A 17,455-nucleotide genomic window follows, 5' to 3' on the forward strand; every position below is an offset into this window, starting at 1 on the left:
TATCTGGATGAAATCTGGAGGTCAATGCTTTTACCAGCATCTGATAATCATCACGTTGAGAGGGTGCCAAACTGCCTAACAGCGCCTGCGCAGACCCACGTAGGGCTACGGCTAGCTCAAATGCCTTTTCCTCTTCATCCCATTGGTTTAGCTTAGAAACCATTTCGAAGTGGACTAAATAATCTGGCCAACTAGTCTTGCCATCATATGCTGCAGGTTTCCTATTTTTCTTTGGTTTCCTATACTCTACAGGTCTAATCGATCTATGACTTAACAAGTCTCCTCTATGTTCTATGGGATCAAACTCTTCTATTAATCGTTGATACCTTGTGCGATCAGGAGGACCCTCCAAAGAGACAGCTCCCCGGGCATGATCCAGGTCTCTCGAAGCCCGAGTAGACCCCCACATGCCTTGATTATTTCCCTCAAGACATGGGCCTGTAATATGCGACTCTCCATTACTCTCCCTTGAGTAATATAGTCCCTGGCTATATCCGCCTTGTACATGAATATCATGTATTCCCATTACAGGTATATTATGATTTCCGCCCTTGCTGAGCACGACTCCTCCCGCTGCTCCGTTTCCCCCAGTAGTGTTCCCCTCTCCACAACTACTGGACGGGCAGTCTCTCCCATGGCAGTGGCCATTCTGGGATTCGCTCCACCACCTGTGGCTGGGGCACCAGCAGGCAAGAACGTTGATGTCAGACCCCTATTTCCGGTCTGCTCATCCCTACCACAAGTCTGACGAGTAGTTGTTATCTCCCTTGTTCTGTCCTCCAATTGTTGCCTTAATATATTTAATTGCTCATGCAGGTATTTATTTTCTTTTGTCAGGGTTTCTCTCGCTGTGATGGAGGCTTCTGTTCCTAATCCACTATCCAGTGGACGTGGAAGTCTAAATTGTATTTAATGGAGTTTCTACAAAGTACGGGTCATGACAACTCCAAAGGAGATTGTGGATAAATACAGTTATGGGCATTGTTTACCACCACAAGCGTAAATTTTGTGATTTTGGCTTGGTTTTTGAGGTACCCATTAGAGCCGAGACGACATTTCGACGGGACAGGGAAATGTCTACCTAGCATATTTTTCGTAAATTTCCCAATTCATCAAGCCATAACTTCGTCAATACTTGGCCAATTTTGTTCATCAAGCACTCAATGGAAAGATAAATTATTTCTCTTTAAAGGGACAATTCGGTCTAAGAGTACATTTAAACTTACACATATCTTGGAAACAAACCAGTTCTAATGGAAATTAGATTAGTTGGTTTAACTGTGATATGTCAGAAAAGTCCACTGTAGCCAATTGTATGTGAAATGTTCAATCGCCATTGCACATAGCCTTGTATGCCGAACCCTGACCCTTGCCTGTGTAATAAAGAATTTTTTGTCTAGAACTACTGAAAACACTCTTACAGTTGTATTAACAATAGAAGATGCATGTTCTTGTCTAAAAATAATTTCATCAACTCCTCAGTGGTTATATATTGCATTTGTTTAACGTGCGTGACTTTGACTATAAGGGTACAACATACATGTTGTACCTGCTTAATCGTATTGATCAACGATTTGGAATTTCAACGGCATTAATAAAAATACTTAACAATGTTGTGGAATTTGTCACTATTTCTTGTCATATGTTTCATAAGGAATGTAGAACAATTCATTTATGTCATATTTTGCTTTGTGGTTATGTAACGAATTAGCCTGAGTGAATTGTCCCTGTAAGGAAGATATCTGTCAATGTTGTATAGAACCCATTTATTAAAATAATCACGGTTTTTAAAAAATAGGTCCGTTTTTCTCGACCGCCGAGTTCATACCCTTGATACTATAATATATATATGTATATTATTGGTTAAAAATTTTCGTGCCAGGTCCCTGTGATGCACACCAATCTGCATTATCGCCAAAACAATCACTATACGTATTTGCGAAATATTGTGTCAAGCGCATTCGGGCTTCTTACTTTGAAAAACAAAAGTTTATTTGAATATCGACATTATTCATCCAAATCCACATACAAATATATATATTTATTTTTAGATTCCTGTCCATTTTTGACCGGGTCAATTTTTACATGGTAATCTTTTGTCCTAGCACCGTCACCGCTGAGACGAACTCTTCTGTAGCATGAGGAGGGAAAGGTGTATCAATATAAACATGGATTCCCCACATGTCAATACAGCTTCTGCGAGTTGTTTCATGACATATCTTGAGATGTAAAGCCTGTCTAGCGATCGTGTACAATGTCGAACAGCTCACATTCGTGTTCAGGGCACCTTGCCACCCCATCTGTCCACCAGACACTTGATGAACTGGAGTTTGGGAGAGGAATCTGGATGTCTGCCCTGGACGGAGATGTCGGTGAGGTCGAGAAACATTTATCGAAAGGTGTTTCTCCCAATGTTACAGACAACTCCGGCTATACAGCCCTAGTGCGTATTATTTTAATGTCTTGCGCATTGTCATATCTCTCAAAACTCATTATATATGCCATAGCTTGATATGTAAAGATGAATTCATGAACATGCTATTTTATTTTTCTGACAATTCATCGGTTCACGTCCACAATTACATATCATGCTGCTTATATTGACATATCAGGAGTGCGCATGGTGAAAATATCTAAAATCCACTACTGTTCCAAAACGGCTCTAAATTTTTAAAAAGGTAATGTAAAACGACATCAATTATTTTGTTGAGTCGCAAAAGTTGTTTACTTTACGTAATACTACACACACATCATCATCTTCTGAACAATTTAATTTTTAATCAATAAAATTTTTTCATAACGCGGTCAGTGTCATTAGCAATTAAATTACAAATACAATTGTATGGTATATACTGGTTTAGAGAGAGGCTTCCTGTTTGTGAAGAAAGCACATAGGTAAAATACTAGCTGTATGCTCTACTGATTGAGTTATTTGGTTGCTGTTGTTTGATCCACTGCAGCCGACCCCGCTATACAGCCAATACTAGTTAGCTTTCTTACATCCCATTTCCTACTGTATATATATATGTAATGAAACTGCGGTGCGCTTCGTTGCTATATTTTCCGGAAATTATATTAACCGGGACTTTGGCGGGAATTTGCTGGGCACGAGATCTCGGGACTGCGCCGAGGCTTTTCAGTTTTCAACCGGGCCTTGAGAGGTGAGGGTTGTGTTTTTGAATCCTATGTAATTTTTATATATTTGTCGCCCATCCTTTCCCTAATTTGCTGTTATCGTATAGTATGGAAATGCATTAACATTACTGTGTGTGTATTTTTCGCTGTCAGTCGATATTTTTGCTATATTTTTGAGTTTGAAATACTTGTGAAATTGTGCAATGTCGTACTTGGCATGTCTCGCTTGTAGACGGGTTTCGATAGTAATTAAAAGTCTTCACTCTTGTGTTGAGAGACGTTGGTAGGCTGGAAAAGAGTGGGAGCCTCCTGTGGTGAGTTTCGGGGTTAACCGTTAAGGAGATATTTTGAGAATCTTCGCTGGAGAACGGTGTTTGTGAAATTGGAGGTTAAACTATCGATAATCGGCCCGGTGTGTAGTGCCACGTGCTCGGTCTTTCATTGATGGGTAGGAGTTAATTCTGATAGCGAAAACGTGAGAATATTAGCAGCAAAACTGTCCATTACACAGTACTTCCCACTGAGCCACGCAGGTATTTTCTTGTTCTCACCTTTACACATGTTAAATATTAATAAACTGTTAAATGAATTTGATGTCGTCCATTGTCCATACTCACTAGTACCTTTGAATATTGTAGCGAGACATAGGAATCTGCAAGCTAACGCGGCAGTCGAACCCAGGGCAAAACAAATTAATTGTATCATTCTTACTCTACGCTAATGACTGCGGTCGTAGCGAAACAAGTCGTTACAATTTGGAACCTCCGGCGGGACCCTAATTAACTAATTAATTAAATTGAATTTTTGATTGTTGACTTCCTACTCGTTTATTAACTAGGCGGTGTGACGAGTCCCTGTGTTTGTGAAATTTATACAGGTGAACTGTTTACGTTTCGGTTGAGTGGTTATGCTTGTGTGTATAATTTCTCAGGTGTGAGCTATTTATAGCTTGCACTGTGTTTCTCTATTGTATTCTAGATTTAGTCTGGTTAGCTTGATTAACGAAACTTGTGTAGGCGTTTCACATTAGTACTGGTGGGAATGTGGACAGTGCAGATTTTGGAAATGAAATATAGGCTTTATAATCCTGTGTAAAACTTTCATTGCGAATGCTCATGGGAGGTGTCGTGTAACAGGGCATGGGGGAAGGATGGGCGACAGTATCACTGGGGAGGCCGCTCATGGGTAAAGGGGACTAAGTAGGATTTATTGTAGTAACTGATATGGGGTTAGAGTGAGTTAAATTCCGAAACTGATAAGGCCAATACTGAAAATACAAACTTGTAATTAAGATATAAGAGGGGTTGTTATTGTTTAGTAGTATTGATGTTACAATTTGATGGGACTGACATTTGTTGTTCAACTTGTTTTTCATATCTGCTGTATACTGGTGCCCCTGACCTGGGGAGGAGGAACCAAGGAAGAGGACCCAGGACCCTGTGTCATTGCTGGTGCCACAACGTCAAAGCGGTTTGGGGAAATGCATACGGCCCTGCCTGGACCCAGACGTCCTTATTGTTATTCCGGAAGTACAAAGTGTGATATAAAGTGCCCGGAGGAACTTTGATGTCATAAGTGTCGGGACATTGGGGTGTTGCTTTTGGCCATGGTAACAAAAAACCCCAGTACCTGATTCCAGGGAATTTCAGTGTTACACAAGGAGAACATTATAGTTTGGGCCCGATCGGGCAGGGTAATTACCCCGAACCGCGCAGCACAGGGGTCTGGAGGACACCATGTCGACCCCTGAATATCCCTTCCCCCAGGGGGTATCAGAACTATTGGATAATGTGCATAGTGAACATTCAAATTTCAATGTATTGATAAGTATTCCTGAAATGTTCATATCTGTTTTATATTTTTTTTCGTTTTGTTATTGGTAGGCTAAATATGGCTTTAGTCATGTAGTGTTAAGTATAATTTTTTTTTTTGGGGGGGGCTGTTTGTAATATTGTCTATATAATGGGGGTTGTAATGTAGGTGAACTGGGGGGGGGGTATATAATGTTAGGTGTAATTGGTGGGGGCGACCAGGGGCATGTAGATAAGACTAGGTATAATTGTAGTTAGTTAGAGAGAAGGTCCAGGTGGTTGGGGGTGTCTCAGCGGGGGGGGGGGAGGGGGGGGGGGGTAAGAGTTAACATGACCAACACCTCGAGGTAACCCTAACAAGGACTTCTCCTATCAAAATTGTTGGGGTGGGTATTTTTGGCTGTTAGGCATTCTGGCCACTGGGGACTATGGTTCTGGTGGTTAGAGTTGATACGATAAGTAAAATCATAAGAGTGGCTTCCCCAGTCTTGTAGGATCGTTTAGGACCCGGTGGAAAACTTTGTTTTGTTAATTGTATGTTTTTGTATTTGTGTATTTTTTCCCCATAATGTCATTTTTTTTCTTTCGTTCTAAAAATCGTGTAAAAGGGATGTGGTGTCCAAGGCAGGAAAAAAATATCTAAGGGTACTTTTCAGATTTTGGATTTGTCTAAAAGTATAAAGGAAATTTAACTTGGTTAAAAGACTCTTGGGACATTGTTCTGGTTTTTTTTTTATAAATGCTGGAATCTTGTGAAACCCACAAGGTTAATGACTGCAAGGGAATATTACGTTTATCTATAATCTTAAAGTTTTCGTGTACAGAGTTCCGGGACATGGAGCTTAAACTTTTTCTGCCTTGGAAAATTATTCAACTCTCTAAGTTATGTTTGGTGGTGTCTAACTTTGCACAGCGGAAAGTGTAACGCGTGCAAATATATATGTTAGGGGTAAAATCAATTGCTGATTGATGTCCATTTCGCAATAACAATTATTATGGTCTCACCATTGTAATACTCGACAACATCTAATATACATTTATTGCAAAAGTAAGCAAGGGTGCCTGTTACAATTCTTTTAGCACCCATTTCTGCACTGAAATTATCCAGTCTGCTCCGAGGTCACTTGGCATTGTACATATACAAGGCATCTGCAGTTGATTGCTAGGGCTGTAAAACAAGTATACAAAGAGAAAGAAATACAAAAGAAAAGGAATGAAAAACAACCATGCCCTAAGCTATATATATATAATCACTACTATGCAGATGTGATTGATGTACTCATAGAGAAAATAAGTGATATTACAGGTGAGCTGAGTATTGAATTTTGCTAGCCACCAGCTACTACCTATACCAAGGGCACATAACTCATGTGACTCTCTGAGCTGTCTGGGGGTTTCATAGCTTGTCTCTGACAATACTACATTTAATACAACAGGGTTGTTTAAAGTGTATGTTTTCGGGTACATACCAGTGGTGTTACAGAATAAAGATGTTGAAATAATTAAATATCTATAAAAAAAAAAAACATAAGAGAAATAAAAGATAAGGAAATATTACTTGTGTAATTTGGTTGCAAATGAAATTCGTAGATTCGCACAGGATTCCTTGATGAAATATAATGCTTTCGTTGTTTTAACCTTTGATGCACTAGCATTGTGGTTATTTAGCAAGAATATCAATATTGAACATCTTAGGGATAATTAATCGGTGATACTTGTACATGTTCTATACTTGTGATGTGATATAATTAATATTGTGTACTGGCGTTGGGATGATTGTAATTTTTTTTATTCCCAATTCCACTTCAGTATAATTGTTATATAGAGAGTCCACCTCCTCTGTTTTTGGTACCTTGTACAATTGGTTTTTTTTTTGTTGTTGTTGTACATGTTATGATTGTGATTTTGGCCAGTGAGGAATAATTTAAAGATAATGACATGTTCTATCTCCTGTTTAGAATGGCCATGGTATGTTGATGCATTTCCGTCCTCTGTAATTGTAGGAAGTTCTCACATTATTTTTTTTTTCTTGCAGTAGGTTGTTAGTGGCTGCGGGTCGCATCCTGTCTAGGTGGTTGGGGGGACAATACAGGTAGTTTTTTTTTCTTTTTCTTTTTCCTTAGCTGACGTTTCCTTATTAAAGGATTTGTGCAGTCAAAAATCATAATTTTAGTTTATGCTGGAAATGGCTTTATTAGCAAGTGTACCTCTCCGTGCCGTGCGCGACCGGAATAACCCGTAAGCCGTCGATATTGAGGTCCAAAATTCTGACCGCCCGATTATGCATATTTTCTAGCTCTAAACCGTGTGACGTCATAATAGTCCGTGGCTTATAGCTGTACTATAACTGATGTGCTATTACTTACATCGACTGTCACAGAAACAGCCGATCAACGATATTTTATTATTACTTTTGAGTGAAGTTAATCGTACAGTAACTTTGGCTCGAATGTAAATAACTAAAAGAAAAAAAAAAGAAATTTGATGTTTCAAATACTCTAATTTATGCTTTAATAGCAGGTATTATAAAAGATCAAAATATTGAGATATTAAGCAAAACAAACTATTTTTTCAGACCGTGCGGTAGCTTTTAATTTTTAATCGATATACATATGTACGAGTAGATACTCCGATATAGATATATAATTAGCCATGCCTTTGGTTTGATGGTTATGTAATACCTGGAACAGGATGTTGTTTACCTGTACACAACGTCATTCATCGAACTCACCTGTAATTACCTGACCGCGGGCAATTTGCTATTCGGTGGACTATATCGGGTATTTGCTATTGTCTTACTGTCAATCAGGTTAGGACATCCGTTAATTGGATTGTTATTTGAATTATGGAAATCCATAATCTGATTTTCCTTGGATTACCTCCCTTTATTAAGAGATGTTTGATTTTGTGAACTTAAGGTTTTTCTTTCCTTAAATTACCTCCCCTTGATAGGTTCTTTAAAATTTAGTTTGGGTTTTTTCCATTCTATTTTTATTCTAGTTCGAGTTCGTGAACTGGATACTTCCAAATTCGAAATTTGTGCATCTTACTTTTGGCTTTAAATGTTTAAACTTTTGTTAGGAACTTTGTGGTTTATTTTTTTTCCAAATTATCTCCCTTGGATCAGTTTTATGGCTATGGGTCGCAGCCTGTCTAAGTGGTTGGGGGGTATGTAACGAAGCTGCGGTGCGCTTCGTTGCTATATTTTCGGGAAATTATATTAACCGGGACTTTGGCGGGAATTTGCTGGGCACGAGATCTCGGGACTGCGCCGAGGCTTTTCAGTTTTCAACAGGGCCTTGAGAGGTGAGGGTTGTGTTTTTGAATCCTATGTAATTTTTATATATTTGTCGCCCATCCTTTCCCTAATTTGCTGTTATCGTATAGTATGGAAATGCATTAACATTACTGTGTGTGTATTTTTCGCTGTCAGTCGATATTTTTGCTATATTTTTGAGTTTGAAATACTTGTGAAATTGTGCAATGTCGTACTTGGCATGTCTCGCTTGTAGACGGGTTTCGATAGTAATTAAAAGTCTTCACTCTTGTGTTGAGAGCCGTTGGTAGGCTGGAAAAGAGTGGGAGCCTCCTGTGGTGAGTTTCGGGGTTAACCGTTAAGGAGATATTTTGAGAATCTTCGCTGGAGAACGGTGTTTGTGAAATTGGAGGTTAAACTATCGATAATCGGCCCGGTGTGTAGCGCCACGTGCTCGGTCTTTCATTGATGGGTAGGAGTTAATTCTGATAGCGAAAACGTGAGAATATTAGCAGCAAAACTGTCCATTACACAGTACTTCCCACTGAGCCACGCGGGTATTTTCTTGTTGTCACCTTTACACATGTTAAATATTAATAAACTGTTAAATGAATTTGATGTCGTCCATTGTCCATACTCACTAGTACCTTTGAATATTGTAGCGAGACATAGGAATCTGCAAGCTAACGCGGCAGTCAAACCCAGGGCAAAACAAATTAATTGTATCATTCTTACTCTACGCTAATGACTGCGGTCGTAGCGAAACAAGTCGTTACATATAGGGGTTTTGGCTTGGTGTATGTATTGTATTCAAAGTTTAAAAGTATCATACATATGTAAGTCTAGTGTACTTATTGTAAAATTAAGAATACTCTCAATTATGCTAATACTTTTGATAAAAACATGCACATACATATATTGATGTGATTTACTTGCTATTATTCAATAACTTTCATAATGATAGTAATTAGACTATCTGCAACATTTTATATTTTACAATGTATCATACACTGTACATACTGCAGGAATACCATGTAACATTTGTAAATATGAAAGGAATATAGACAATGTTTCATGGAAATTAACTCGAAAATAAAAATTCCGGGCATCAAAGTATGTCATAGAAATGTGTACATGTCTTGTGGCTTATTTTTATATAATACATGTAAGTGCAAACATGTACATGCATGGTATATGTAAGTTTAATATATTTCAAACTTTAGTGTAGAAAAAGTTCAAATTATTATGTTTATGAATGAATAAGTAAAATCATTTAATTTCCAAATCTAAATGGGTTATATGTATCTTTAAAAGAAGCACTTTGCAGAATGTCCTTTAAATTATCCATATATTTTACTTCATTGCTTCATAAGAATAATAACTCCAAGATTTTTTTATCACATTTTGGAGTGAGGATTAATTTCTCTATTTACAGCATTATGCCTGTAGACATGGCAAGAAAGCTGTCTGTGAATTACTTCTGAGACACGGCGCTGATGCCAACTCTGCAACTAAATCTGGAAGAGTTACTCCCCTTCATCGGGCAGCTTACTGTGGCCATGAGGGGATTGTCTCCCTTTTGCTAAGTAAAGGAGCAGATTCCCTCATTCAGGATGTGGATGGTAAAACTGCATTACACAAGGTATGTACTTAATGATCAGTGTAGGTAGAAACTAAACAACAAAATGTCTTATAGTCGCTTATATTCACGGGGCAAAATCTGAACGATTTGCTTTAAAGATGCTCCACTGCCAACAGAGCATAAATGACACTCATCATTTGAACAATAATTAGTGTTTAATTGTGCATATACATGTCTAATTAACACAAAAAATAATGCAAGTTAATTTATTTTGCTTTTGCTCCATGCATATTCAGTACTTGGATTTTTTTTTGGATGCAATTAATTATTTTTAAAATTTTTATCTGGAAGTAAAATGGGAAGCTTAAACTTTTAAATGGTGGCAATGGTGTAAAGTAACTTTTGTAACCGAAGAAAAATACTGATTTGTCTGCTCCTGTTTTTGATAGAGAAAAAATACTATTTGACATCTGTAGGGCATCTTTAAAAATTTTAGTGACTTTAAAATGTTTATGATTCAAAAGATATTGTCTTTAAAACCAAATGTTGCTTTTATTTTATAATCATTTATGTATTCCACAATTTCCTGATTTCTCCCATTTAAAAAAAATCCAACAAGGAATTACCTTTACAGGAAAAAATCCTCATCTGATATAAAATATTTTGTTTACATGTTTTAAAATGAATTAAGGAGATCTGTTTCACATACAAATATCCCAATGTTACTTTTTGTCATTATTGTTAAAGATGCTCAACCGCTGACAAATGGTATTTTTTCACTATCAAAAACAGGAGCAGGCGATTTTGTATTTTTCTTCAGTTACAAAAATTACTTACTTTACACCATAACCACTATTGAAAAGTTTGACCTTTTCATCTTACAACAAGTTAAAAATATAAAAAGTAATTTATTGCATCCCAAAAAAATTCTGTGGCACTACATCATATATGGAATGAAGTACTGATTGCGCATGCACCAAAGGCAAAATAAATTATCTTATATTATTTTTTGTGCTAATTAGACATATATATACACAATTAAACACCAATTATTGTTCAAATGATAATTATTATTTATGCTCTGTCGGCGGTGGAGCATCTTTAACTTCTTAATTTATTTAACTTTGATCTATTCATGATGCATTTAGGTTAGGACTACTCATCATTTATAAGAACTCTTTAGTCATAATTACATGTACATCAGATAAAATATAATGGGTTGTTTCCCTTGAACATTGAAACAAATTGTGATGTGTACATGTACAACTATGTACAAATAATTAAAAGCAGTTTTTAGGTCATCTGACCTGAAGGGTCAGGATCTCCTATAGTCATCATGTTTAGTCCGTCGTCTGTGCTGTGTGTAAACTTTTTACATTTTGAACTTTCTGCCTGTGCAATTAAACTGAAACTTGCCTGAAATGATCCTGACATGGTCCTTCCCAAGTGTTGTTATTTTTTTGGTTGATCCGAAATCCAAGATGTCTGCCACAGCCGCCATCTTAAAAACACATTTTGAAATTCTTCTCAAGTTCTATCAGTGCGATTTGGGTGAAACTTGTCTGAAATGATCATGATATGGAATTGGTCCCAACCAAGTGTTGTTACATCTCTGATTGATCCCAAATGGAAGATGCATGCTACCATTACAACATATCTAACTAATTTCCTATATGACTATTGCCGAGGTAGTCAGACGACTGTTAAGGCCCTTGGGCCACTTGTTAGAATGTGTAACATGTGAAATAAAGAATTGCAAACTACATGTACCAAACTTCAAAATATTTTATATCTATTATTTTTTTACTTTAACCACTCAAATACTGTAGGTTATATAGTTTTTGTTTGCTATGGTGACCAGGTCACTATACACAGATTTCTTGTGGACATTTTGGTTGCTATGGTGACCAGGTCACTATACACAGATTTCTTTTGGACATTTTGGTTGCTATGGTGACCAGATCACTATATAAAGGTTTCTTTGTGGACATTTTGGTTGCTATGGTAACATGGTCACTATACACAGATTTCTTTGTGGATATTTTGGTTGCTATGGTGACTAGATCACTATATACAGGTTTCTTTGTGGACATTTTGGTTGCTCTGGTGACCAGGTCACTATATACAGGTTTCTTTGTGGACATTTTGGTTGCTCTGGTGACCAGGTCACTATACACAGATTTCTTGTGGACTTTTTGCTTGCTATTGTGACCAGGTCACTATAAACAGATTTCTTTGTGGACATTTTGGTTGCTATGATGACCAGGTCACTATATACAGGTTTCTTTGTGGACATTTTGGTTGCTCTTGTGACCAGGTCACTATACACAGATTTCTTGTTGACATTTTGGTTGTTATGGTGACCATGCCACTATACACAGATTTCTTTGTGGACATTTGGTTGCTATGGTGACCATGTCACTATAAACAGGTTTCTTTGTTGACATTTTGGTTGCTATGGTGACCAGGTCACTATACACAAATATCTTTGTGGACATTTTGGTTGCTATGGTGACCAGGTCACTATTCACATATTTCTTGTGGACATTTTGGTTGCTCTGGTGACCAGGTCAATATGCACAGATTTCTTGTGGACAGTTTGGTTGCTATGGTGACCAGGTCACTGTATACAGGTTTCTTTGTGGACATTTTGGTTGCTATGGTGACCAAGTCACTATATACAGATTTCTTTGTGGACATTTTGGTTGCTATGGTGACCAGGTCACTATTCACAGATTTCTTGTGGACATTTTGGTTGCTATGGTGACCAGGTCAATATACACAGATTTCTTGCGGATAGTTTATTTGCTATGGTGACCAAGTCACTAAACACAGAATTCTTTGTGGACATTTGGGTTGCTATGGTGACCAGGTCACTATACACAGTTTTATTTGTGGACATTTTGGTTGCTATGGTGACCAGATCACTATATACAGGTTTCTTTGTGGACATTTTGGTTGCTCTGGTGACCAGGTCACTATACACAGATTTCTTGTGACCTTTTGGTTGCTATGGTAACCATGTCACTATACACAGATTTTTTGTGGACATTTGGTTGCTATGGTGACCATGTCACTATTAACAGGTTTCTTTGTGGACATTTTGGTTGCTATGGTGCCCAGGTCACTATATACAGATTTCTTGTGGACATTTTGGTTGCTGTGGTGACCAGGTCACTATACACAGATTTCTTGTGAACATTTTGGTTGCTATGGTGACCAGGTCACTATACACAGGTTTCGTAAAATGACCCATACTTTATGATATTTTTGATCAATTTTGTTCAAACGTGGTCAATTGATGTAACTGTGTATAATTGACACATCACATGTGCCAATAAAGGTTACCATAAGCATGGTTACTATGGTGACATGGAGGAACATTAGGGTGCCATGATCTGAAGTAAGGAGTTATGGGGATATTAGCTAGCCAATGTCATATACATTTCTTATTATTTCTCATTTTCTATGGCAGGCTGTGGGTTAATGTGTATATTAGTAATCCCATACAGTTCTTAATTTTTCTCAATTTCTATGGCAGGCTGTAGGGGTTACAGGTATATTAATTAGCCCATACAGTTCTTACTATTTCTCATTTTCAATGACAGGCTGTAGGGGTTACAGGTATATTAATTAGCCCATACAGTTCTTACTATTTCTCATTTTCTATGGCGGGCTGTAGGGGTTACAGGTATATTAATTAGCCCATACAGTTCTTACTATTTCTCATTTTCAATGGCAGGCTGTAGGGGTTACAGGTATATTAATTAGCCCATACAGTTCTTACTATTTCTCATTTTCTATGGCGGGCTGTAGGGGTTACAGGTATATTAATTAGCCCATACAGTTCTTACTATTTCTCATTTTCTATGGCGGGCTGTAGGGGTTACAGGTATATTAATTAGCCCATACAGTTCTTACTATTTCTCATTTTCTATGGCGGGCTGTAGGGGTTACAGGTATATTAATTAGCCCATACAGTTCTTACTATTTCCCATTTTCTATGGCGGGCTCTAGGGGTTACAGGTATATTAATTAGCCCATACAGTTCTTACTATTTCCCATTTTCTATGGCGGGCTGTAGGGGTTACAGGTATATTAATTAGCCCATACAGTTCTTACTATTTCTCATTTTCAATGACAGGCTGTAGGGGTTACAGGTATATTAATTAGCCCATACAGTTCTTACTATTTCCCATTTTCTATGGCGGGCTCTAGGGGTTACAGGTATATTAATTAGCCCATACAGTTCTTACTATTTCCCATTTTCTATGGCGAGCTGTAGGGGTTACAAGTATATTAATTAGCCCATACAGTTCTTACTATTTCTCATTTTCAATGGCGGGCTGTAGGGGTTACAGGTATATTAATTAGCCCATACAGTTCTTACTATTTCTCATTTTCTATGGCGGGCTGTAGGGGTTACAGGTATATTAATTAGCCCATACAGTTCTTACTATTTCTCATTTTCTATGGCGGGCTGTAGGGGTTACAGGTATATTAATTAGCCCATACAGTTCTTACTATTTCCCATTTTCTATGGCGGGCTCTAGGGGTTACAGGTATATTAATTAGCCCATACAGTTCTTACTTCACGTATTTCTCATTTTGTTTGACAGGCTGTAGAAGAAAGACATACCGATGTGATGAAGCTGATTGTAACACATTGTCCAAGTTGTACAACCGTTTTAGATTCTAAAGGCAAGAAACCAGCAGATTATTTATCAAGTGATCAACAGGATTCCCTAACGTTCCTAAATCAGGCTGAAAACCAAAGGGAGAGAACTTTACAAAACTGAGTAATACGAAAACCAATGGGAGAGAACTTTACAAAACTGAGTAATACGAAAACCAATGGGAGAGAACTTTACAAAACTGAGTAATACGAAAACCAATGGGAGAGAACTTTTTCAAAGCTGATTCATACATCCATGATGTTCCTAAATCAGACTGAAAACCAAAACTTGAGAACTTTACAAAGCTGAGTGATATATTACTGGTGTTCTAAATCAGGCTGAAAACCAAAGGGAGAGAACTTTACAAAACTGAGTAATACGAAAACCAATGGGAGAGAACTTTACAAAACTGAGTAATACGAAAACCAATGGGAGAGAACTTTACAAAACTGAGTAATACGAAAACCAATGGGAGAGAACTTTTTCAAAGCTGATTCATACATCCATGATGTTCCTAAATCAGACTGAAAACCAAAACTTGAGAACTTTACAAAGCTGAGTGATATATTACTGGTGTTCTAAATCGGACAGAAAACCAAAACGTGAGAACTGGACAAAGCTGAGTAATACATTACTGATGAAAGGTTCTAGTGTGTGAGTAATGTACATACTGTGTATGTACATTAATTATAGTATCAAATGTCAACATAAATCCAATGTTGAAATGCAATAATTATTATGTAATTTGATGATAAATTGATAAGATGTTTCCATTGCTTCCTTGTGTACCTGAATAAACATGTTTTTATATAAATGATATAAAAAATTTTCATTTTCCAAATGATATATCCAGTAAATTTGTCTTCCTGATATATGTTTCCACTGTTGAAATATCATTAAACACTCTAAAAATCCGTTATAACAGTTAAACTAGCAAGATATCATCTCTTCAACTATTCGAATTATTAGTAATGCACATGATGACATGTGTCTTGCGCTAGATATTGGCCGGCATTAAAATTCTAATACTTGAAGAGTGTCCAAATTCGTATGCGCCAATTCTATCTGTAAATGTGCTTTTAGTATTTCCTGAATTGTCTTTCATTTACTTCCGTTGAACCCTATCTGTGAACGATAAAGTACTATACTAATTTAGCTAGTGTACATTGTATTGAATGAAGTGACGCAACAAGATAGTCGCGTCCCACTCACCCTAAGGTGGCGATGATTGGCTGAATTTGAAGTAGACAGTGTAAGATGAAGATTTCTACATGTATGTACAGTACTACGAGTCCTACATTAAATGTGTGTGTATCTCCAAATTTGAACTGCATGCGCGGTAGATTTTAAGTAAAGCTCTTGAATTTCCTACCTTCCCGAATGCATATTGCCGATAATGAAAACTAAGCCGGGTACTTATTGATAAAGAAAATAACACCAATGATAATTTGATCGATCTTAGATTATTATAATTGTTTATGTTGACATATCATCGGTCCTCGCTGATACATATCAATACATTCAATTACATATGAAGACCCCGTCATTTTCGGCACAAACATCCAAACCCACGTGCCCTTCAAGTCATATTTAGCCCCGTCCACCTTGTAAACGAACCATCCAATGAGAAAACGTTTTGATTTTCGACGCCGCGGAGTACTTGTCTTTGATAATGTACATCAAAGGCAATCCTTGTCGTAATTGTATTACACTTTCGGCGTTCACAGATAGGGTTCAGTAACATTAATGAGACAAATCTTTCGGCTACATATGTAGGTGCATGTCAAATTAAATAAAATCTACAGAAGAGAATTGAACACATCACATGAATGATGCCCTTACTGTTCTGTATGCATTGCAAATGGAGATACAGCGAAACACATGTACTACAGTGATTGTTAAACCAGAAGACTTTACAATGATGTTATGGTTAATATTACACACATTAACATTTGTATGTGACCATGTCTAGTATTAAATTGTTCACGTTAAAACAGAAGACATTACAATGATGTATGGTTATATTAATCTAGTATTGTTACACGAAGACACATGTATTTTAATATTACAAACACATTTGTATGTGACCATGTCTAGTTAATTGTTCACGTTAAAACAGAAGTCAATGATGTCATTTTTAATATTACACAAGTAACATTTGTATGTGACCATGTCTAGTATTAAATTGTTCACGTTAAAACAGAAGACATTGCAATGATGTCATTTTTAATATTACACGACAGTAACATTTGTATGTGACCAAGACTAGTATTAAATTGTTCACGTTAAAACAGAAGACATTGCAATGATGTTATGGTTAATATTACACACAGTAACATTTGTATGTGACCATGTCTAGTATTAAATTGTTCACGTTAAAACAGAAGACATTGCAATGATGTCATTTTTAATATTACACGACAGTAACATTTGTATGTGACCATGTCTAGTATTAAATTGTTCACGTTAAAACAGAAGACATTGCAATGATGTCATTTTTAATATTACCACGACAGTAACATTTGTATGTGACCATGTCTAGTATTAAATTGTTCACGTTAAAACAGAAGACATTACAATGAAGTCATTTTTAATATTACACACATTAACATTTGTATGTGACCATGTCTAGTATTAAATTGTTCACGTTAAAACAGAAGACATTACAATGATGTCATTTTTAATATTACACAAAGTAACATTTGTATGTGACCATGTCTAGTATTAAATTGTTCACGTTAAAACAGAAGACATTGCAATGATGTCATTTTTAATATTACACAAAGTAACATTTGTTTGTGACCATGTCTAGTATTAAATTGTTCACGTTAAAACAGAAGACATTGCAATGATGTCATTTTTAATATTACACGACAGTAACATTTGTATGTGACCATGTCTAGTATTAAATTGTTCACGTTAAAACAGAAGACATTGCAATGATGTCATTTTTAATATTACACAACAGTAACATTTGTATGTGACCATGTCTAGT

At 36.8% G+C, this 17,455-nt stretch overlaps 1 protein-coding gene across 1 annotated transcript; it reads left to right on the plus strand.

Annotated features, from left to right (window-relative positions):
• The first annotated feature begins 2,122 nt into the window (after positions 1–2,122).
• On the plus strand, positions 2,123–14,943 carry LOC138307739 (ankyrin repeat domain-containing protein 39-like). Its single transcript, XM_069248595.1, has 3 exons — positions 2,123–2,443; positions 9,638–9,844; positions 14,404–14,943. The coding sequence occupies exons 1-3, from the start codon at positions 2,255–2,257 to the stop codon at positions 14,581–14,583; spliced, it is 576 nt and encodes a 191-aa protein (XP_069104696.1). The 5' UTR covers positions 2,123–2,254; the 3' UTR covers positions 14,584–14,943.
• The last annotated feature ends 2,512 nt before the right edge of the window (positions 14,944–17,455 follow it).

The sequence above is a fragment of the Argopecten irradians genome, chromosome 14, assembly GCF_041381155.1.
Source record: "Argopecten irradians isolate NY chromosome 14, Ai_NY, whole genome shotgun sequence".
NCBI classification, from domain to species: domain Eukaryota; kingdom Metazoa; phylum Mollusca; class Bivalvia; order Pectinida; family Pectinidae; genus Argopecten; species Argopecten irradians.